The sequence below is a fragment of the Thunnus albacares genome, chromosome 23 (genome assembly GCF_914725855.1).
Source record: "Thunnus albacares chromosome 23, fThuAlb1.1, whole genome shotgun sequence".
Classification (NCBI taxonomy): domain Eukaryota; kingdom Metazoa; phylum Chordata; class Actinopteri; order Scombriformes; family Scombridae; genus Thunnus; species Thunnus albacares.
The window spans coordinates 19,511,618-19,537,254 of NC_058128.1; the positions used below are offsets into that span (position 1 = coordinate 19,511,618).

Consider the following 25,637-nt stretch of genomic DNA (forward strand, 5'->3'; position numbering starts at 1 on the left):
CATGAACTGCAACTGATCTCTGACTTCACCCTCAAGTGTCAGACCTGAAGATGTTACACAAGTGTTCCACTACACCTGCTTTCACTTTTTACTCTTTAACCAATCTTTTTAGTCATTGTTCATACTCATCTTCATATTACATGACCTGTTGCAGAAATGTTCATTTTCCAGGCTGTATGAGGTTTTGAAGCAAACACTCCCAATCCAATCAAGTTTCATGTTTCAATATACTCAAACCTTATATCGACTGATACCTCAAACTACTTTTGACTTGATGGTGGATGTCACTGTGATCTATGAACTAGTGATCGGTCCAGGCTGACAAAGCCTTGTTATTGACCCCAAACAAGCAACTGCTTAAACATTTTGTTATCCCAGTATTAAGCATAGTGATACATGACCTTTCTTGAACCTCTGCTCTTTTTAGCAAATTATCCCAGTACATTCTCAAAACGAGACTGTTTTTAATCAGTTATAGGCCAACATATTTCAACATATTTCGATGCTCATACCTACAGCAAGCATATTAGATCCAGCATAACTCCAACTGGTGTCGTTCATACACAGACACACACAGCCTCGCCCATTAACTGTTTGCTATTCTCACCTATGGTTTGACAGGTTCGTACACACACTGTCCGTCTCAGGATCTCGTACACCTACGAAAGATGTGAGACAGTTAAACTAGAGATATGAACTAATTATGGACAAAAAAACCCTACAAAGGAGAAACAGATAAGATATGAATAAACACTTACTATTCGGCCCCTTGTGGCGTTGTCAAAGAAGGTGTCTTTAGACGTGATGTGGTACCTGAGAGAGGCACAACCAAATAATTAAAACACTGTGTGAGTGCCAAATGATTACATTGTCTGTGTGTAGATCTTTATGCAAGCAAGTAACAATGTTAACTATATCTCTAGCACTAGGATAATAGCACTAAGATAATTGGGAATCCTATTGGTCAATTGAACCTGTTAGAGCATCTCTTCCAGTAGTTTGTGGAAGTTGCACAGACGACGGGAGCAACAGTAATCAATCAGGCATACAGGATTTTGTTCTGATCAGTTGGTATGTAAGTGTATGTATTCTTCCCGGTTTTGTAACAGCAAAGTAAGGCATAGTAGTGTGTGTGCGTGTGTATGTGTGCAAGGATGTTGGTGTCTGTGACAAACAGAGAGGAATATTTCAGTTTTTGTCTCACAGGTGAAGCTTGTCCCTGGAGAAGCAGTGTGAGAGAAACTTGGTGCTTCCGTGGTCCTGATGTGGTACTTTGGGCTGGAAAGGCTGGTTCAGTTTCCTCCACACTGTGCTGATACTAGTGCTGAAACCACCTTCCTCTTTAAGTTCATAACTCTGATGAAACACACAGCACAGAATTATTCAGCTTATTACACAGGTGACTTGCACTTTTGTCCAAAGTACCTTACTGTTCTAGAAAAAAAATATATTTTTAACATTGAATGGCCCTGGAGATATGAAACCCTGATCCAGTACTAGTAATACTATTAGAATAAGGCTGATACATTCAGACAGCACATTGGACTTCACCCCAATATTCTTTTCTGAATTTTTTTCTTGACGTTAGTGGCTGTAAAAATAAGGCTTCACTGTTTGTGGGGGACTGTCACCAAAACCTTTACCACTGGTGTTTTTATATTGCTGAAACATTTTCTGCTATCAAATATCTGGATGTGTGCTGTCTATCTTTGACCACTTATCCACAGAACTAACGTGAACGCTGCAAAAAACAACTGCAATAAAAATAAAAACTTCTTTATAGAGGTTCTGAGATCTTACCGTCTTGGTGGGAACTTTAATCTTGAGAAACTCAGCCTCACGACACAGTACCGGCCAGGGCGCATGGAGACGGGTGAAGCTGGGGCCGTGGGTTTTTAACTGAAAAGCAAAATGTAGAGATACAGTATAATCTTTAAGTTAAAAAAATGCAGTCTGGACACTGACAGGAAAAGGAACTTTAAGGGATAGGTTCACAATTTTTCAAGTCTGTCCTACATGAACACTGAAACTGGTTTTGCTCGCTGCAATCATTCCTCCTGTTCATACTGACTATTAAAAGATCCTCTCCAAATGTGCTTACAATGTAAATGATGGGGGACAAAATCCACAGCTCTCGTTTTGAGCAAAAATGTATTTAAAAGTTTATCTGAGGATAATATGAGGCGTCAGCAGTCTGAGTTAGTCAAATAATGTGAATATCTTCTACAGATGGTTTTACTAAAAAAATCCCTCGTGTCTCGTCAGACAGTGTTTTCTTGTCCAGCTGCAGAGGAAGTATAGTAACAAAGAGAGGAAATTTGGCACAGAAAAGGCAGTAACCTTGAAAGTTAATGGGCCTCATTCACAAATATGTGCATAGAAATGTTCTTACTTTGCACACAAAATAAGTGTGCATGCAAAATTACCATCAGATTCATGACACACGACACCAGCCAATTTTGTTCTTACCACTGTGCATATGTTAGTGAATCAGAAACATTCTAAATTGACAGACTTGTGCTCGCTATCGGTAATTAGCATACTACCACACCCCCATTTCTCTATATAAGGAAAACTCTGTTGGAGTAGTGCAGCAGTGGAAAGAAAGTGTCACTCTTTGCAAAGAGGGCAGTGATGGTAAAAATGCATAAAAAACTTTACTGCTAGTGAAATGCAAACAATAGTTTCAGAAGCAGAAGCCAGAAAAGGCAGATTTGGCTGGTAAACATGTCATTGGCACAACCGTTTGGAGCCTTATTTTGAATTCTGAAAGCAGACCACCCCTCCCTGTGCCACTACTGAACTGTCAGGCTGTGAGGAACATTAAACAGACTGCTGGTTAACCAGTTGCATATATCACAGCCAAATCTGATGGGGGATATTAATCACTGTCACATTCCAATATGGAAATTAAGCTACTGTCATCTAAAAGTGGGAACAGGACCATTTTAATATATTAATAATTTCATTACATTTATGATGATGATTTATGGATTACAAAGTCTTATCTATTAATTTCATAATTAGCAAATTAATTGTATTATTAGCAATTTCACACTTTTAAATGTATATTTATGCCCAATCATTTTTTAAATAATTGTGGTTCTAATATACTGTTTACATTGAATAAATATTGACTATCATTTTTTAAGACTGTGGGACATTTATGATTTGTGCGCATGCATGATCTAAGGCATGGTTTAAGCACAGATTTGTGCATACGCACTGTTTGTGAATGAGGCCCATTGTCTTGATTTCACTCATTTGGATGGCTGAAGCCTCAAATAAACTTTTAAATGCATTTTTTGTCTACGCTGTGGATTTTGTCCCCCATCACTTACATTGTAAGTGTATTATGAAGGAATCTCTAAATCATCAGTATGGAGGAACAGGAGGAATAATAAAAACAAGAAAAACATGCCAATGTTCATTTGGGCACATGAATATTGTTTTAATACAGACTTGAAAAATTGTGAACATATCCTTTAAAATATTTATGCTGTCATGTTATGTGGTCAGAAGAACATTGTACTGCAGCTCGGTTCATGCTGTGCTTATAGCTAAGTAAAAGCTGTTAATTGGTCATCCTTGTTACATTGCACTCAGTCATGTATGGTAAATGGTAAATGGACTGTACTTGTATAGCACCTTTCTAGTCTTCTGACCACTCAAAGCGATTTTACACTACAAGCCACATTCATCCATTCACACAAACATTCATACACTGAATGGGTACAGGGTCTACCATGCAATCTCCCAACCTGCCCATCAGAAGGAATTAACCATTCACACACATTCATACACTGATGGCACAGCCATCAGGAGCATGTTGGGGTTCAGTATCTTGTCCAAGGACACTTCGACATGCAGACTGGAATCAAACCACTGATCTTCTGATTAATGGATGACCAGCTCTACCTCCTGAGCCACAGCCGCCCCAAAGTATGCAAGCTTTAACAATGGAAGGATTATGTGTATTTGTGTACATCAACATTAGCATGTCTTGGCCAAAGTTTTCCACCAAAAAGTTATTTTTTATACTCTGAATTTTTTATGTTTTGGGAATTATACTACCAGATTGCTTGGCTTATACTACCTGTTGTATAAAACAGAAAATCCAGACCATCTGTTAGTTCTGCTTTGTAATCAAATGTAACCAGTAGACTCTGTTTTAGCAATGTGCTGCACTTCGCTGTAGTCAAATTTCCTCTCAGCTGCTTTTATCTCTAGATCTCAAAATTGGCCTCTGGAGCTGCAGCTCAACATTTCAAATGGCACAGTACTCCACGATCCAAGTTATCCTTTACATCCGACACCCAGACACATCCAATCCCTGCCATCGCCCTGACCCACTGAAACACTTATGCTAACCAGTTTGGCCAGCAGCATGACTCTGGTGTATAAAAGATAGATGCAGCCTCTGTCGCTCAGTCCTAAAGCAAAGCCCGGAGCACTTTTCTTCACTGCTTTGTTGTTGCAGCTTGTTCCTCACACATTTGCTGCTTTTTCTGTTCAAGAGCCAATCAGCATCTCTTCCAAACAGAAATAATGTATTTATTGTATGTAAAATAAAATCCTGACTCATCTAGCCTGTTCTGCTAATGAATAATGGTCCATTGCCCACACTGTAATTACTGCCTAATTTTAAGATGCATTAACAAAATTTGCTAATTGCTGGCTACAAATAGCATCAAGAGGTATGTGATTAAATTCTTAATATCAAATAACAACCCTGCTCATTTAGAACAGCAGTGAAACTCTTCTTCCAGAATATATGTAGCAGCCGTTACGGAGCTGGTCTTCAGTGCGAGTGAGAGTGTAACCAGAAATAAAAGAGAGCAACGCCAGCAGGGGACGACAGCCAGGTAACCGTACCCTCCTCAGACCCCCATCAGCTTCTGTAAGAGGGGGAGTGAAAAGAGAAAGGTGGCATGGCAAATGATGGAAACCTGAAACGATTCCCTTTCTCCTCTCTCGACTCCTACTCTCCCGACATCTTTCACTCCCCCTCAACCTCCCACACCCCCACCCCTCCTCATATATATTACTGTACCTTCTGCTACCTGCTAGACACTGTTTCACTGACTGGTTGACTGACTGGCTGACTCATTTAACTGTCATTCTTACTCCTCTTATATTTCATTATCTTCTGTCTCACTCACATCCGCACTGTCTTCTCCTGTCCTGAGAAACAGTGGAGCGTGGAGCCAACTGCTCTTTTAATGAGTGAAATATTTCTTGTACAACTTATTATACTCACAATAAAAATGTTTGTAGGTAAGTCCAGTTTTATTTTAACTTCTATTAAAGACAATCTGAATACTGAATAAACTCAATGATGCATGGGGTTTGAAGCCTGATAATAACACTGATTTATTTATTTACTTTTGGATTTTTTCTGCTTGGAAGCAGTTGTTATTTTACTCTGACCAGTTAGCTGTGAGTGACAATCATTCGAGCTAATTTCACGGTAGCTGCGGTGTAGCTGTTGCTAAGAACAACTAACGACTGTCATGTCGATCAATGAATTATGCAGATTTATAGTTGTTATTTATGTTATAAGACCAGTTACAACAACCTGTATCTGTGTCAATCTCATTCATGGTTGTTGTCATTTTTGTGGCCAATTGTTGAGTCATCCAACCAGGGAAACAGTCATCAACATCAGACCTATTTGAAACACTAATAAATTGGAGATGAGGGCAGCAATTAGGAGCTAGTAAAAGTTGCAGCAAAAGTCCATTATCAGTGCACACTTTGTAGATGTGAATTTGTATGAAAAAGTTTTAAAAAGGAAAAACCTCAGTTAAAGTTTTCAATTAAAGAGTAACTGCAACTAGTCTAATAATCCAGCTCACACTACTGGTGACAACATGCTTTTTCCACAACCTGTGCAGCAGTGATGTACCATGGCAGATTAAACATATATCTTAATATCATTACTGTAAACACAAAACATCAAACACAACTGTTGAACTTTATCTCATGCAGTGGTATTGTGACAACAAGTGGTTTCTTCAAATTATATGACATTTCCCACATTGCTGTTTCCTGCAGATTTACCTAAAATCCGACCGGGTGACTCTAAATGTAAATCTGCAGAGTAGTGATAGCTACCAGTCTTCTCAGCAATAGTCTTGTTAGTTCATAATGTTTATTATTAGCAATGATTTCTTTATGATATGTTAAAGTGCTGATACCTTGCTAATACCCTAATTAGCTCCCCTCCCTCACTTTCTTTTACTCACCTTCCACCACCATCTATATGTCACCCTCTCACTCACAATCCTCTGCTCCCTCACCCCTCTTTTTCCTCCTCCTCCTCCATCCCTTCCTCTTTTCCTCGTCACCCTCCCTTCCCTTCTTTCCTATCGCTCTATCAAAAAGGATATAAATACCTTTTAGTCTGGAGAAGGTTAATTAGTATAGGGATTTCCAATTAGCTCTTTATCTCTGTAGGGGGGGTAACTAGGACGCAGCCGGGGGCATTTTTAGGTGGGTGTGGGGGGGGGGCATCGAGTAGGGGGTTCATCGAATAGGAGAGGGTGATCAGTTGGGCGATAGAATGGCTGGGTAGAGAGTGAAGCTGTGAGTGGATAGAGAAGCGAGGATGTGAGAATGAAAGACAGATAGAGACAGAGGGTGAGAGGGAGATGAAATAAAATGCATCACAGAGAAAGATAAATTAAGACAGAGACAAAGAGAAAAACAGCATGAAAGGCAGCTATAAGCTGAAGTCAGTGAGGTGGGGGAATGGCTGTGAGGGGGTTGACATTAAAGGATCTCCTACAGCTCTGCAGGTGGTCAGATGTAGGGATCAACCTGGATATACATTTACCAGATATACAACTGCAAGCTACCTGTTGCATCACACAAATAAACATCCATCTGAGCTGATCACTGGAGTGGACTAGTACTTTTCTTAACACAAGCAGCAAAATCTGCTGCTATTTATTTCTAGATGATAGATGATCACAAGATCATGAGGAGGATTTATTGCCCGTGTTGAAGACCTTGGTCTGATATTGGTAGAATACCTCATATTAATATAGTGACACATTCACACATTCACACTTTGAGTCATAAAATGTTATTTTATGGACAAGCCTAGGTACAAATAGTTTGAGATGTCACTTAAATTTATGCAATGCAGTATGACATAATACAGTATTAGATTTAAGTGAAAAGGTTTATGCAGAATAGATATAAAGTTCTTCCTTACTAAGATTTCATCTCTAATCAGTACCTTGAAGTTGTTAACTGGCTGACACCATTTTTAGTTTTTAGCCTCCGAGTTGCTGTGCTTAGGCTCTCATCTCTTTTAATTCACACCCTCAAAAAAAGTTTCTATTTCCTTTTGATAATGCCTGCTGCCTTTCAGTAACTGAACAATTTGTTCACGGCTTCAATTTCCTGGTTTTCCTGAACAGTCAAATCTAACTTGCCTATAGGTGTAAATGTGTCCGTGTCTGTCTAGTTTTAGCATTGCACATTTAGCACATTCAGTAATTATCAGTATTGTGATTAGGATATTTTTTTGGGATTATTAGCATTTCCCTTCAACGCAGCGGTGTGAAGGACTTGAGCAGGCAGGTGTAGTACAGAGGAGTGTGTCTCTTAAACACTTTGCAGGGAGAGAATCATTCTCTAACAAAGGGAGATCTTACTGAACACTTAATCCTGCTCACTCTGTTTCCCGAGCCCCTACAGATTGAACTCTTTAGAAGTCCCAGCTCCACTTCTTGAATTAACGTCTTCCTGTGATTTAATTAAAAGTGTTCTGTGAGAGGATGTCCCTAAGAGATCAAAGATCAACTCAATAATCCTCAGACACATTCAACAAGTTTGATATTTAAGACACTTTTTCTAGAATGCAATTAATCTGAAGTCAAATAGATTGGACACAAGCAGGGTACATTTCACAGCCTATTAACAGAAAGACAGTACTTTGGGTTTGCATACTTTTATATGAAATTATTGTTTTTTATCATCATTAAACCATTAATTAGCCATCATCCACCCCATGCCCTGTGTGCCAGTTTTATCCCTCTAGAGCTACATCAGACAAAATTTATATGGGAACAAAACACCAGTTTACTCACTCAAAATTGCAATGTGTAACAATGTTTCCAATTCCCGCTAACTGATCCCTAATCATGTCACTGCCATCAAAACACCAGCTCCAACAAGACTGTTTGACATGTGTCTCAAAATATTTGTCTAAAACAATAAAAAAAAAAGAGTGCAGCAGCACTTTTTTGTCATCATCACCTTTAATTTCCATATTTCAACCTGCTGTAACTAAAAAGCCAATAAATAGCAGATTTGTAGTAAATTAAAATTTGAGGTTCATCATTCATACCAGAGCCAACCAAGCTCTTAGATTAACCACAATCCCTCAAAAAGCACTACAGTGTCCATTAAAACCTTTTGGCACATATTTAATTCCCCCACAAGCCAACAGGTTGACAGTTACTGCATTTCTGTGATGTAAATTAATTAATTTCAAATTAGAGAATCTATTTCCACTGCATCATTCTGTGCAGATAAAATCCTTTTTGAAACCGATACCGTATGAATTAAGTAGATTATGACATTTTAACTTTGATTTGATACATCACTTTCTATTATTTTGGACTTTATATTGGATATGGATGACTTGTTTTCTATTGTGTGTATGTCTCTAATTGATTAAGCGAGCAACCAATCTACAGGTTTTATCAGACGTTGCCAGCACCTTCTAAAGCCTGAGCTACACACTGACGGAGGGAGTGTAACCACAGTTGTCAGTCATTTTGTAAGAGTATCCCTCACTATATTCAAATGGGGGGTATTGGAAGGCAAGTCTTCCTCTTTATACTGACAGCTCTCAGCAAGCAGATTCGATCGACCCCTCAATCCATGAGATAAGGAGCTATCAGTCAGTCAGCTAATCTCATCCTGGCTTAGGCTCCATAGCCATACTGTCAACAATCTGATTAATACTAGCCTGCAGACCACACGCACTGCCAACTGGCTGCCTGCCAGCCAACACACACAAATGCTCATGCACACACACAGTCACATGTATTAATCAAAATAGGTATCAGGTGCTTTAGTATGTCACGGCAAAAGTCCTACAATCTTGCATTTAAACTGCAAATAATTCTTCCCTGACCATTGTACCCCACTGGAACATACTGTTAACCACACTGTCTCACTGTTCTTGTTTCTAATTCTTAGTATTACAGATGAAAACAGTTCACAAAACTGCAAGACCATTCCTTGCAGCTTCCAACAGCTGAACCAATACTTAATTTTGTCAAATGAGTCCTCTCAGTTTTGGAGCCAAAGCGCATCTGTAGTTCATTTGGTAACAAGTGGAACTTTAACAATAACTACATTTGTGCAACTCTGTGGCAGGAAGCCTGCAGGCCCACTATAACAACACAGAGCACACAGACTGTGTGTTCTGCCAAGCGCCTACTACACACACACACACACAAACCAAAAGCAGTACTAAACTACACACACATTCACATACACACACATACTGGTTGCTATGTAACACACAATCACAGTGAAGCAATTTGTACATGTCAATACAAAATTACCCCTTTCAGGGTAAATTAGTAAATCGATACAAAGAGGTCAGTACAGCAGCTGTGTTGGCTACATCGACTAGAATTAAAGTCTGCCAGCTCACATGAAACCATCAGGCCCTAGTGTGGAGTCCAAATCCAAAATAAACAGAATCCCAGCTACATACACAAGGTGGTAGGCACAAAATAACAGAAACATCATATGAAAAAAAAGAGTTTAGCTTGAAAGAAGCTAAATCACAATTAGCGAACAGCAGCAAAGGTGATCCTTATTCAGTAAACTGCCACTTAGCAATGTCAATCAGCCGTAAAGGAGGTCAGAGAATCAGCACTTTGAATGTGAGTTTTCCAAGCAACATGAGCAGGCCTCAGATAGGAGACACAACTGGATTTCTATGATGTGAGAGGAAGTAATTATATTTGAAGAGACGATACAATGAAATGCTTTTCAGTTCACTTCAAATGCTCCGAGTTCCAGAACTTTCCATTAGGATTCAATGATGCTTGCAATAGAAGTGTTTCACATAATCGTGTTTTTCATGAAGCCCTTTACAGTATATTTGCTCAGCTATATGTTTATGAATGCTATAAGCTTGGGACATGCAAACACTGTTCATGACAGAGCTGCTACTGGTCCTGTAAATTAGCTTGTTGGATATAGTTTGCCCATACAAAACAATCACAAATCTTCACAGTTTAGGTTGGCTGCATTCAACACAGATCCATCACTACAGGCAATAGATATTGTTGTTAAAGGTTTCCTTTGTCTTTCTGTAAGTGTTTCTGGATGAAGGAGCAAGGCCAAGTGACTCATCACACTTGATTTTTTTTTCCTTGCTCAGGTTTGCAGGTTTTGTGCAGCTTGCACGAAGTTATGCATTTTTTGTGTGTTGCCCTTGGATACAAGCTGTTTCTGACACAGAGCTCTAACATTCAGTCCGCCTTTCCTTTGGTGAGCTTCAGTTTGTCTGTTTCAAAGTTTGTTTGACCTGCTATTCTGCTTTTATTTTCCACATTGTGCTCACGATAATTTTTACCTTTTTGTGGTATCTGTTTGTACACACATGGAAAATGGTTTTATTTATTTGAGGCTCCATGTCTTCTTTGTCCTGAGAGCTCAAGGGGTCAGGGGACCTCTAAACCAGAGTCTATATAACAGTGAAAGGGCTCACACATTCATGTCAAGTTGAAGCCTAAAAAACTGGAAAACTAAAGGAACTGTGTGAAAACAAGTTGGGGATGATTTTAGGAGCGTTTCTGCCCTCTGGTTTTCTGTAGGAAGTTTTAGAGCTAATGTCCTGTGTTGACACCTTGCAATATGGGCCCCAAAATCCACTGGAGGAAGGGAAAATAGTCTGTTTTTTGGTCATTTGAACAAGAGGTTAATTTTCATGTAGTAGTGTAGACAATCATGAGAGGTGCAAATGCTTGGACCTTAAAAACATGATTTGATTACTGACTTTTGAATGCAAAATGGTGCTAGATTTGGATGACTGTGAAATGCCATATGCATGAAAAAATGTGGTAAATTAAGACTACTTAATCATTTATATTAAATGATCAGATCAGAAATATTTAGCTTATATGCTGTAGACTTCAACTGAGAAGGCCTAATTGTACATCATATTCTATTGACATACAGTACAGTTGGATATATTTTGTATTGTACTGTTGGTTTTAATTAATGTATCTGCACTGTGCTGTTGAGACAGGTGGATGTCTTGTGCCTTTGACTATGAGCGTGCCAGCACTTTGTTTGCCCTAAAGCTGATGCACACTGATCAACAGCATTAACTAAATGATTTCTCTGGGTTGTGACGCACATGCTCTGTTTTCCATGTAGTGTTTCTGTTATTCTAAAAACACTGTATATAAAACAGACACGGGAAATAAAAGATGCATTTTAACGTGTAGTGGACACATTCTCGTGACACAAGGTTCTTGCTCGTGTAATAGGCACCTTATATCCTTAACAGCACACCAAGTCTCACCCACCTCTTCCCTCTACATCTGAACCAGGTTCCTATGTAGGCGCTCGCCCTAAATAGCTAAAGACAGTTACATCAGATCATGTATAAAGGTCTATCCTGTAAAGTCAGTAAAACCTATAGCATGTAGTCAGAGTATCAAACCATGGGATGTTGACATTACAATCTTGATTACCACTACAGGTATTGTGATAAAAAGGAATCATAAATTGATCATCTTTATTATCAACTTGTGTGAAGACAACTAGAATGAGTGTTCTAAATTAAATGTTTCTTCTTTGTCATTGGACTTGCAAAGGAACATTATGATGGTTTAGCATGATTGTGACCATTGCCTCCTGATGGTCTACTTAAAGCTGCACTAATCAATATTTTTATGTGAACAATACTAGTCAAATGTGTCATGTGAAAGGTGTCGCTCATAGTAACAAACTCACATAGAATAACAACTGATGCAGCAGTTCCCCTCAGCTCTAGCATTTTAATGTCTTTTAGCTCATTGTTTCGGTTTGCTGATCCATATCCAGCCATAGCAGACAGTAGTTTTCTGCAAAACAACTCCACTGTACAATACCTGCCCAGTTCGTTACAGCAGACTAACAAAGTTAGCAACTAGCTAGTGAACAAAGTGCAGCGGTACAAGAGCCAGATTTTTTCCTCAGGAGTTGGTGGAAACCAAAAACAGAGCTAAAAGCAGAGCAAATATTGGATTTATCAGGTGGCCAGAAACACAACTCCAAATGAATGCAAATGTAGCCGCGTGTCTGCTGAATATGTAAAAGGATAATTGTTTACCTAACATGTTTGCCATATCAACTAAAGTAATAATGTATTTACAGGCTGCATTACCCACAGGTGCCAAAAAATTCAATTGATGCAGGTTTAAGAGCATAATTAATTGTTAGATTAATGAATTACATTTTCCAGTCCGGACAACAACAGGTTTCAGTTCATGAAAACCTGACATTAAAATCAACAGAAAATCAACATCCATCACAGTGACAATTAGGGCACCTATAATTGTATGACAAAGAGGTTAACAGCACTGTAAATTTTTGAATCATATCAATACGATGCATTGAAGAATGGCTGTAAACACACTCACATCTCTGTCTCTCTCTATCTCCAGGCCGGCCTCCACCAGATTGGCTTCAAACTCCTGTCTGATCAGACGCATCTCATGGTCAGCAGGCTCCGTTGGTTCGTTCTCTCCTCCACCTCCAAGCTCCATGAACACCTCACCAACACTCACAGCCTCCCCTGATGGAATGCCGCCTCCTCTTCCTGCCGCCACATCCGAGCCCGCCGATGGGGGAAAGTTGCCATTGGAAACAACAGATAGTCGGTCTTGTGAAATTGAGGTGCTGGTGGGAGATCGTAGGGAACTGTGCCGTCGCTGATGGAAGACCAGAACATAGTCAACTTTCCGTCGGCCGTCAGCGAAGTAAAGGCCTTCTCCACTGACCTGTGGACTTGAAGCTGAACTGACGACCTGTAGGGAGCCGAGAGAAGTCAAAAGGGAATGTAAAATATACAGTAAGTACATGCTAACAGAGTGGACCTTGCTAGATATCTACACAAAATGTAAGTTGAAAGTTTCTTCCAATCACCTCCATCATTTGTTTACAGCAATAATATTAAGGTATCACACTCAATTTAACATATACAAATTGTTGAAAGACATCATACACAGCACCTTTTAAGCAGCAGTGAAGTTATGTAATAAATGTTTGAATGAATTTAAACATCTACTGCACTGTCAGCACACGCAAGCAGAAGTGGCTTTTGGCAGGTTCTCAAAAACACTGAAGTGAGAACCTTCAACAGCAGAGTGGGCAGTCAGCTCACCTTTGGCAGTTTTATTCTTTATTTAGACCGAGGGAAAGTAGAGAGGAGACTAAACATGGAGGACACAAGAGGGAAGCTCTATAGGCTCTGGGCATGATGGGAGAATTTTAGACTTACTAAATGCAGATTTCCTTACTGCGGTAATCAGGAGGACAGGTTCCTAAAAAATACTGTTGTGCATCTGTACCTAACTATCAAACTAGGTGTGTCATAACACACAAACAAAAATGACAACAGCGCTAATTTTACATTTTATATTGAATGTTTTAGATGGAGATAGATCAATAAATTGACTGTGAATAACCTTATCCATAGGTATAATATAACTAGAAAATGCATTTCCTGTCGAAAATGCGTGTGAATGCTGACGGCTGAAATAAATCTGAAATAAAGTATTGCTGAAAATTTTACAGGCTTTTTCAGCATCCTGTACAACTTTTCTGAATTTGGTTACCATGGAATATTACATTATGGCAGTTAATAAGTAGTATGGTGGTGTTTCACTAATGGCCAAAAGGTGGAGCTATAGGTGCCATGCGTCAATATGTCGTGCATATTCTCATGGAGAACTTGTGTACCAAGTTTCATTTTATTGAAGACAACAGAATTGTAGAAATATGTTATAATGTTACAGTAGCGCCCCCTGTGGACAGAATTGTATCAAATGTCACACACTTATGCACTGTGGCTGTATGTACAACATTCCCAAATTTGATTGCAATCGACTTTAGCATTGAAGAGTTATGGCCCCTTAAATGCATCAGGCCACGCCTTCAAAATTTTGGTAACCTATTACAGACAAATAGTAAATAATATTCAAAAACAAACTCATACGTCATATTCGGGCTCATCTAAATATGGTATGCACCAAGTTTGGTGAAGGTTACATGAGATATGTGCCAACAGAAGCAAAAAATGTGTTTACCAAAGAATCCAAAATGGCGGACATTTTTCCGGGCACAAATGGGCGTAGCCTATATCAGTCTAATCAGCTTCATCCGAGGAATACAGTATGCAAATATTGTTTTGCCACGCCTCACGATTTATGAATTATTAGCCAAAATGCAAAGCACGTAATAACTGTCCACATGGTGATGCTATAGGTACCATGTTGTCCCATGCATTTCCACATGGGACACCTGTCCATGAAGTATGAATAGCACTTTCAGTTTTTGAGATATCAACTTTTAAACATTCCTCCCATAAACGTTCCAGTATGAATTTTAATATTTTATTAAAAATTGGGTTATATAAAATCACTGGAATATGCTAGAAAGAAGAAAAGTCATAGCATAAATGTCCTTAAAGGTACCATTAAACATAAAAATACCAGAAACCATTCAAATATCTTTGAGTAGTTTCTGGTATTTCAAAGATATTTGAATGGTACGGAAGAAAAAATAAAGATTTGAAGAACAAAAGTGGGAATGCTTGTCAGAATTCACACTAATAAACATCCTCTTGTTCAAAACCAGATGAATTGTTTTGACCTGACGACTCTTTAAAGTGCAACATTTAACCAGAAAAATACTAATAATGGATTGAACATGAGTTCAAGTTCATAAGTTTTACTCCAAGCCACTTCAATGAAGAAACAACCTACACGAAACCATATATAATGCAATTCACTTACATACATTTGATGGATAAATAGATGATTACATGCCACGTTTCCTACATATTAGCTTTATTTTTTATAGATAACGTTCGGCTAAAACAGGATAAATGTCAGCGGAGGTGGCTTTATCTTTGTTTCAGAATTCAGAATTTTTTTTACCTGTGTAGGTAAAAATATCTCGTTGCCAAATGATTATGACAACTATTACAGCGGGTCGTTCAGAGGACGTCACCACAGATTGGTCTAATTCTATCGCTTCAGAGCAAACAGGTGAGGATAGGTGAGGATAACTAAACTCAGGGCTAAGAAAGGCAGCACTGTGGTACTCACTGGGATCTTGTCTTCAGTCGGGGAGGTCTGCATGCTTTTGCGCTTTAAAGACACACAGAGAAGTAAAAGGACAAGAAGCGCATGAGTGAAAGTTGGCGGTTTTCGCAGAAAAAAACAGCCCGATTCACCATCACCACCTTCATCCCCATCATCCCCAAATGACACCGGAGGTCACTCCAATTAGTCCACAGTCCAGCAGGAGCGACGGCTCATCTGCAGCAGGTTTCATTGTTTTGTTGAAGGAGAATCTGTCAGATTTAACAGGCTGCGCACACGGGCTGATCACATGCTGGTGATACCCATCTATCCAACTGTGCGATCTGGAGGCTGCCTGCGCACCGCCGGTGCTTTTGGCACGGGAGTGTGCCACACTGTAAAAAATGTTCGTCTTCAATATGTTTTATAGTCTTGGCGCTAAGTCTCAGAATGTCGTTTTAATTACAGAAAATCAACACATCTCTGTCAAACTGGTGAAAAAGTCAGATGATTTTCCATGTGGTTTCAACAATTTTTAGGTAGTCTATTTTGCGCGATGCTCAAATCACCCTGACTGCTACAAGCTGATCTGTAATAAAAGGGGAAACTAATTCGCCCATTCTGAAAGATTTTTCTCAATTTGTTTTATTAAAAATGTCTTTTGCACCAATTTTTCGCAAATGGCAAGTTAAGATGGATATTTTTTGCAGCGTGGAGAGAGACAGCAGCCATAGACAGCTCACTGGTGAAACTCGGAGAGACCTTTTTTTCCCAAAGGCTACATCATGACGTCATCACTGAAACATTCATATTAAAATGTATTTAAATAGTTACTTTTATTCCAGGGTTATATATACGGTATGTCTTAATACATCTGCTAATTAATGTGTATTTTAGAAGAAATCATTCAGTCTACCCAATAGACTTTAGGCACATCTCACTTATGATACACACACAGATGCCTTCTGAGGCCCCACTAGACTTTACCATTTACCTGTCTCTAATGTTAATGTCAGCCTTAATCCTCAAAAAGTCCTTTCACTAACATCAACCTTGATCCTTTGTGTTCACACTTTTCCAGTTTGAGTTCTGTTGAACTTTTGAGGGACAACAGGAATAAACATCTTAGAAAGAAAACCTTAGATACAGTTTCCTCCATCATCATCACAGATTATAATATCTTAAGTTATTTTAAGTAGATTTTTTTCTACTTAATGCTAACTCATAAAATGATGCAATGCTGTGAAACACATTACCCAGACAGGAAATATTATATTATTAGCTTATTTTTTCCAAGTTGCTCATAGTGCGTATGAGTTGTCGCCCCAAAAGTCAAAGCCAACAAGAGGGCAAAAGTACATGTTGGTTTTATAAACACACACACTTTCTATCATCTTTTGGTCACCTTTAGCAGACTTTGTGTCTCCTCAGCCCAGGGTTCATCTTTGTAAGGTTCATCTTTATAAGGGTCCGGTTCCAGGATGCTGTAGGACATGGGGTCCAGGCCCAACCCGGACATGTCCCTGGTCAGGTGGTACAGGGCGTCGCTGTGGATGGAGGAGGACTCACTGAGTGCTGTGGCCACCCGGATGAAGCCTGCTCCATTGTTTCGTGTCTCTGGAAGACATATATTTTGGAAATTAAGTGGAAAAACAAATGATCAAGATGATTTGAATTTGTCACTCAAGAATCATGCCATGTGATTAAAGTAAAAGTCTCCTTCCTCGAGTTGGCGGTGGTAAAGAGGTTCATCCATCAGCAAGGAGTACACTTTCCTCTGAAAATATTTCTCACCAGGGACAAAACACAGAACTGAAGCAGGGTGAAGCAAGAGCTTCTTGGATGATTCAGCTCTATTGATTCAAATGTACTTTCACATCTTGTCCTGTGCAATTTTCTTTTATTTATCTTGGGAAAGTCAAATAGCCGTATCCCAGCTTTTACAGAGCTTGCCTCACATTTATGTGCTTCAAAATGGTCTAAAAAAATGTCATAAAATGAAGATAAAAAGAGAAAGTTCCCAGCAGCATGAATGTAAAAGTCATTTTAACACAGTTTTGTTGAAATGTTTTGTTAGGCATCAGTTCACTAACAGTAATTAAATGAGGGCTAAGGCCATTAGAGGGGAACGTAAATGCCATTCAGCCTCATTGATCTCCTTTAAAGTGTTTTGTTCTGGCGAATATCCCCCTTGTAATTCTTCATGGTCAGATATCTTTACCTACTTCTTTTTGCATTAGCATGTTTCTCATTTCTTAAATCTTTAGGACATCAATCTTTGCATTTCCGTACATTCACACCTGTAAGCTGCCCAGTATTAACACAGTGTTGTATTTTCAGCCACCAAACAGCTGCATTGGAGCATTTAGGGGTTAGATGCCTTGCTCTGATGTGCCATACTGTTAAGGAAGTAGAGAACACTACTCATCCTCTTTCACCACATACATTTGATGTGACAGATTTCTAATTCTAACTCACTCCCTTGCTTTTTGGTGCAGTCTCATGATTTCTGTGTTTCAAGGATCAACGTTTTCAGTCACTGTTCTTTGTTATTTGGGGCTACAAATATGCAAAGTGGCCTAGTGACGCTTTGTTTCAAACTGTGATAATTGATGTGCGTGTCAGTCAATCACAATGCCCTGTCTCAAAACACGTTATAAGGAGGAAGCCTACGTACTGTAAAGCCAACTTCTCAACAATCAGTCACAAAATACAAAGATGCGATACAGGCAGTACATAATAAAATACAAAAAGGACAAAACAAAAAAATGGTTTTAATTTAGTTTTGTAGATTATGCAGAAGAGTGTATGAGGGTGGAATTCAACAGCAGAGGACTTGAGTGTTGGACTGTGATTTTTCCAAACAATTCCTTCTGGGGAGTTGAAGTGCGACAGTGACAAAACGGACATTAATCCATCTTTATCAATCTGACTACCGTGGCGTCAGGAACCGCAACAGATTGCCATTTTTTGTAATAAGGTTACTGTGTGTGTGTATGGTTATTTTAGGGATACAGACAGCTGTAGCCATAGTAACGCACCGGGCCACGTGCTGTGCTCTCATTTCAGTACCACGGACAGCTCTCTCTGTTTCATTCTATCTTTCTGTCTCATCCACACACAGTTGTACTTAAACCTGAGCATGAGATCTGTCGGCCAGGTCAAAAAGGGAAAGTCTTTTGATGATTTCCCAAGTCAAGCATTTTCAAGCTGCTAGGAAAGATATTTAATGGCAACAGTTGTGTTTCTGTCCCTCACAGCTCACTTGACAGTTATAGTAGCCTGGAGGTTAGAAGGCAGGCATGTAACTGGAAGGTCGCCAGTTTGAATCTGGTAGGAGGGGAAATGAATGAGAAAAGCTGTCTTGTATAAAGCAGGGCATCTGTCAAATGTCTTTTTAAAATATAAAATACACAATTCAAATACATTTTGTCCAACTATAAAATGCTATTCATCCCTTTTAGAATAGATATTCAGAAGTAGGTTTTGGGGACCAGCAGGGGTCTTAGACAAAGTATCTGTGGGTCCAAATCTAAGCAAGAAACAGCTCAAATCTGTAGTAATTCATGTACTATACAATGAATTCAGAAAAATTACTCACTGCATCTCCAAGCAATCAATGTCATAAAGAATTTAAGAGACAATTTATTTAAAAAAAAACAACTTTTTATCCCCTTTGGGGTGACATGAAATCACGTTCTCATTGTCCTCAGAATTTTGTTTTGTATCAGAACTTTTTGGAGTATTGCTCAGCTGCTGTTTCTCAGAATGATCGTGTAAGATAAACACTCTCTCTATTTTCACACTAATTTCTAATGACAGAGACAAAGGGCATCTTTCCAGGAACAGCTAATGGGCAGCAACACAGCACAGAGACTTAATGCTGATGCTTTTATCGCATGTTGTCTCAGATGTGGCTCAATGATAGTAAGCAAGCTTTTTCCAGGATGCAGCTGAATACATCTTTAACCCTGTTTCATTTGGTCACATGTTATTACCATCTAGATTAAATCAAAACTACTTAAGTAAATATTTTCAGCATCTCAAAGTGATGCACACTATCTCCAACACCAAAACATTAAAAGATATTTGGTTGTGCTGAAATTCACAAGGATTTTGTTCCAACACTGATGGACCTTTCCACATTTGATATGTAGACACCTGTCAAAGGAAAGCAGTGTGTGCAACAGCTGGAACATCATTTTTGGTTATCAATGGGTCATCTCTCATCATGAATATGGTATTATAATGACTTTGGAATATAAAACTCGATAATAAATCCTGGCATCCCAGAACAACCCAATCATTTCCCCACCGCAGTTAATATTGCTTGCCTGCATTATTTCAGAATGTCTCCCCTGGAGCAGCTCAATAAAATGTTCATGCACTACAAGTTTCTTCTTCTGAAGTCAGTTTCTCAGCTTCAGGCAGTTTCTAAACCCCAGGGAATGTTTCACTCAGCCTTTTTGGGGTCTATGTTAGCTTGGCACTACCCTGCTGTTTAACTAAACCAAAAGGATCATTTGAATTCAGCCCTAATGACTCCTTCACCTCACTTACAGCAAAGCACAGCAGCAGTCATCTATGTAAACTACCCGGGATTACCGCTCTGCCTGAGGCTTACCGCAAGGAAACACGTGTCTGAGATAAAGTCATCCTTGAAAAGAGAGTAGTTCTGTTCAAACGTGGCAAAAAACTTTAAATCTTTCCTCCAGGAGACACATTATTAACACAGAGGGGTCTGAATGCATAATCGAATTGAACTGAGGCAGCCTCACATGCAACTGTATACCCTGCCTGACGTAAAGCGCTGCCTGTTGATGGTTGCCCCACACAGCCTGCTGACACATACACACACACTGGGGGGACAGGGAAGGGACAATAGGCGGGTTACTCTACGGTGGTCCAGTCTAGTGTGTCCTTTTTGTTGGGTGAAGATACAGGAGGGACAGGTAGGACAGCTCGCACAAAAGGAGGGTCCTGCTGGGTTTCCTATACGTTACTGAGGCACTCACCTGCACAGGTGGAGGAGGGGGATCTGCGGAGAGCCATTTCACTTCAACTCTGAGTGACACCAGCAGAGAGTCAGGCCTGGATTCAGTCAGTCAGTCAGGCATGCTGATTTACTGTCAGTAGCAGGTGAGAGCAGCAACAGCGAGAATCTGACTCAGTTGTGCAGCTCAGTGGAAGCTTAGCTCCACTGGGATAATACTCTTTTCCAACCGGCTGGCTGGGAAGCAGAAACTCCACAACTCAGCTTATTGTGCACACCGGGCTCATGGGTAACAGACCAGCTGGCTGATTGGGTGTTTGGCTGAGGAATTACAGCCGGCGCACAGAGACAAGCAGAGATTATTGGGCCCTCTAATGTGCATTAATTACTCTGCCTTCTGTTAAGGTTTATCTGCAAACCTGTGGGGTCTTAAGGGTCCTCTTTACAGAGCTTATGACCAGGGAAAAGGCATCCTATAGTGCAAATTAAAGTTATACAGTGTGAGGGGTTTCGCCCAAGAAAGGGAGATACTGACAGTTCACATGGTGCACATGTGATAGGGACTTTAGGACTTGAGAGACACATGAGTCTTGAGTTTTACACATCTTGTTTCTGTGGATTTCATGGACTAAGTATATATATAGTACCAGTCAATGGTGCCCTCAGTCACCACTAAAGGGAGCTCTAGTGTTATAAGATACTCATTCGGTCAGTCACCATGATGTTTCAGTATAATCAGTTCAGTTTGAAGATTTTTTTTTCTATGATTCATTCATTTAATGACATACTGAACACCTCTACTCTGATCCTCTAATACAGTGTCCCAGAACTAAAGGTGTCCTTTGGAGTTTTTGACCACTAGTGGCACTAGAGAGCAACGTTTTGATTAGTGGGTCCCCACTTTGTATCTTGAACTCTCCCAGCACATGCAGGACAACACATACGCACACAAGCATGATGCAATACATCTTCTTGCCAATCTTTTCTCTCTATTCAACTGATCAACAGCTGGTGGCAGTAATGCACCAAGAAATGTAGGATTATGCCAACAAAAGGGAGGGAAGAAGAAGACTGCTTGCTAGCAATGGATGTAACCTCAAGCCCCTAGGAACAGCGCCAGGCTGTGAGGCCAATTTAACATAGCAGCCAAACCGTGTAATTACAATGTCATGTGATGCTATTGGGCCCGAAAAGACTTTTCCCCATAGACTTACATTGTGAAAGAGATGTCCGTAAAGCAGCGGATACATTTTTTTGAGCATCACAACCCCCGCGAAATGACTTGTCTCACTATCGGAATTTGATCCGTTAGGTCCAATCACATTTTTAAAGTCTAAGCCGCACGATTGAATTGTTTTATCCCCATTCAAGTTAGCCAGAGGGCTAAACCGGAAGTAGCCAGCTCGGCCAGCGAAGGTCACTAGTGCGCTTGCTCTATGGGCCCAATGATCCCAGAAGATCCAGGTAATTTTACACCCGGAAGTTGAACTTTTTTGGCTTCATGCGCCACTGAGCAACTTTCATAGGAATGAACAGGGCTCCGTGTCCAACGCTGTATCCAGTTCTCTTTATACATCTACGTGTAACCTTTACAGTGTCCCAGTTCCATACTAGATATTAATTGTAAAAAGTATGTGCTATATACTAATCTTTATAGTACACTGTTTTTTGCAGTTAGTATACAAGAAAACAATATATTTTACAATTTTGAGGTAAATTTTGATCACAATAGGAAATTATGCACTTCATCATGTTAATGGACATCAATCACATCAACAGCACACTCAAAAGTCAAGCATTTTTTAGTGTATACCTACTTGTTACTTTTTCAGTGTTAATATGCTACATACTCAAAATATGCTATTTTAATTTTTCTTTGCCCTGGTGTCTTAATACATGTATGGTAAGCACTTAAAATTGTGTATAAAATGTACCATACATGTAAAGTTGTCTTGCATGTCTTACATTCACATGGATGTACACTACACATGTGAAGTTCATGTGTGTTAAAGGGACATTTTATATCAATAAATGCTTCTTGCTATCTGACTGGCAACACAACAGTACTCCAAGATATTTAATTCTAGAAAGCTTCCTCCCAGTCTAATTGCTTGGCCAACCTCCTCGGTGACTAATCGTTCTACCTGATGGTAACTGATGCTAAATACAGATAGAGTGTGAGAGGCAGTGTCAGGTTGCACACACACAGACACGCACACACCAACACACACTCCCATGCGCCCTCATATTCTGTCAGTAAGGGTATCTGATGTGGCACACTGACCGGCAGCACAACACACACACGTGCACGCACCCAAACACACCTGCACGTTCTGTCTCCAGTTACAGCGGGTACAGATATGTTCAGGATGTTAAATATTAAAGGCTGTAATATTAACGGTTAGGTGTTGTAATCGAGGAAACCACTAAAAGGTCAAGTTTGGACTACAGGCTGCTCTGTGGACATGTTGATCCACAATGTGAAAGTTCTTCTTGGACGGTGACTTGCAGGAGTTCAAGTTCAAGTTCAATGTTAACACAAATGAGGACAGAGTGTGACACTGGTGTTGAGTTCAAAGCAGGCCCCTGTGGGGATCTGGGGGCGGGGAGTGCAGATCTCCCAAGATTCAAAGACATTGTGTTTTAATAGGATGATTTCGGCCTCATACACATCTGCCATATTCTCTCTGACTTTACATTTTTAGGAGAACTGTCCAGCTATACATTTTATTTGAAATTTTAGCCAACTTCTCCTGTTTGAGGCTACTTTGACAGCTGACATGTTTCACATTTAACTACTGATCAGATGAAGAGTTCAGTTAATTAATGACTTCCTCTATTTGACATTGACCAGTATGTCTTCTCATCCTGTCTCATTCCACCATCATTCTGGTCATTTTCATATTTTCACCTGGTTTCAAATCTTAAGTATTTCTTTGCAACATTGAAAATTCATGGCTAAATAAGCAACAATAAAAGTTAAATAATCCTTACACATTATTTATCAAATGTTTAACAGTCAAAATTTAGCTAATCTGTCTCATCAGGTCTGTGTGAGTGTGGTTGATCAGATTTGACTGACAATGCCATAACTGTCATCAGATTATGATTCTGATATTGCTAAATCCTGAATGGTGAAGGAAATATGTGACATCATTTCCAACTGACTGCAGCCCACTTCAGACCAGTGAGATGACAGAAATCTCTCATTAGAAAAAATTAAAAAAGGCTCTAATTTTGTAGGATGATGTAGGAGTCCTACATGATGTAGGACCCCATTGCTCACAGTGAGAGGCTGATTGAGAAAATACGATTTTAAGACATTTATGTGGTCACAGGCACCATGTTTTGCTGCCCACAGGTTGTGAAAATTATCACTTTTCTAAAAAATCTATTGAAGTTGTGTCAAGTTAATAGTTGGTCATGGTCAACATGGGTTGACCAACTGTTACGTCTTCCTATCAACATCCAAATGTGAACTAAGCAGGGATGAATTTTGGCCATTTTAAAATGGAAATCAACACAGCTAGGGCACAAACTCAAGCATGAGTTGCAGTGAAATTCTTGACCTGACCCCTAGAAAACATTAACATTATTACCTTCACTTACACGCTACAGTTACTTTCATAATTATTCAGTTTAGTCAAAGATAATGTTTGGTTTTACTTACATCAAAGGATCCCTGGTTTGTCCTGTGGCTCTGTGCAGCTAAGGGAACACAGTTCTGGAATATAATTGGCCAATCATAACCCATCTTTGTTACCTCTGGCAAAGATGTGCCCCTGGTGCTGAATTGTTCTGGTGTTAACTCATCATATTTGTGTTCATACGTAGTTGTTCATTTGCAAAAAATTCTTAACAATCTTAACAATTCTTTACCTGACAGAAAATACTTATTATATATATTATATATATATAATATATATATTAGATTTTTCAATAATTTCCTAAGATTAGTTGCAATGTAACTGTTAATTCTATTGCTATTTCTATATTTCCCTATAGAGTTTTTAAGAAACAACCTCATACTCTATTATGAAGTTTTCACACAGCAAACCACACACTGAAAAATAAGCATTTTCAGTCAGTTAAAGAATTGTTAGGAGTCTAATTTATTAAGAATTTTTGCAAAATATAATAAATCTGCACATACCAACAAAACCAACTCAACCAACTTTTTTCTGTTTTTTGTTATAATTTGTACCAAAGCGCACCACCCTCTCTGTAAAATGTCCTAAAAAATAACTGTTAAATTCCTGCAAATTACTCCAGGACCCAAAATTATACTAGGAAAGGTTTGGTACCTAGTTTGTTCATATTTTATTACACACTGACTTTATTCCAGTGCTAATATTAAAGATGAAGAGTAAGTGTATGAATGAACACAGCATCAACAGCCACCTTGCACAGTTTACAAAGACACACCGTGAATTCAAAGGAAAAGCATCTGTATTTATATTCTTTAAGCCACTTAAAGGCAGCTGCCATAAATAGACTGAAGTGCATCACACCCACACACATAATCATATATACATGCACATACAGTATATAAGCATTAAATAGAGGTGGAAATACAAATCACATATGAATTTTAGTACTTGTGAGGACTCTCAACGACAGCACACCTTCCCCTGTTCTACCCTAACCTCTGGCTTTACACATCACTTGAGCCCATATTTTAATGTTACACTAATGAACTCTTATTAACCTCAACCCAAGTCCTAACCCGATGTTAACTCTAGCCTTAATCTTGAAGATCTAAAACTCAAATTGTTCCTCACAAAGTACAGAAATGCACACATTCACACATACAGTAACTACATATTAGCACACATACACAGGCAGAGTAATGAAATGAATGACCTTATTTAGCAGGAAAACACTGCTATTAGTGTCAGAGCCTTTGAATAATCACATATGCAACAGTGTACAGTACAAACAGAGCAATCTTTATGAAATCATCACATAAGTAAATAAATAAGCTACTTCATAAAAAGGTGAGGATGGCTACAAACAATTAGAGGCAACCAGCCACACCAGGACAACCAAGTCTTTCTTTAAGTTGAAGAACCACTGCACACAGGGCTAGACTCTAGCTTAAGGCACACCACTCAAAAAAGCATGCATGGCACCCTGTAAACAGGAGGCACTGCAAATTATCAACCAAAGCAACACTGAACAGGCACTGCAATCCACAACCATCACCAGCTGAAAGTGAAACCAGGTGAATGTCCCACCTGTATTCAATTCAGTCAGCAACTGGACTTGGTTGTAGATACTTAGAGATGTTCCGCCTCTCATCC

The 25,637-nt window shown here is 39.3% G+C and overlaps 1 protein-coding gene across 1 annotated transcript in view; it reads right to left on the reverse strand.

Annotated features, from left to right (window-relative positions):
• ano2b (anoctamin 2b) overlaps nt 1–15,712 on the reverse strand; it is a 68,480-nt gene extending 52,768 nt beyond the window's left edge. Inside the window, exons 1-6 of the mRNA XM_044343997.1 lie at nt 15,366–15,712; nt 12,675–13,061; nt 1,801–1,899; nt 1,205–1,356; nt 759–813; nt 608–659 (exon numbers count right to left, since the gene is read on the reverse strand). Coding sequence (XP_044199932.1) covers nt 608–659; nt 759–813; nt 1,205–1,356; nt 1,801–1,899; nt 12,675–13,061; nt 15,366–15,398 — 778 coding nt within the window. The 5' untranslated portion in view covers nt 15,399–15,712. The remainder of the gene's footprint in view (nt 1–607; nt 660–758; nt 814–1,204; nt 1,357–1,800; nt 1,900–12,674; nt 13,062–15,365) is intronic.
• Nucleotides 15,713–25,637: the final 9,925 nt, after the last annotated feature.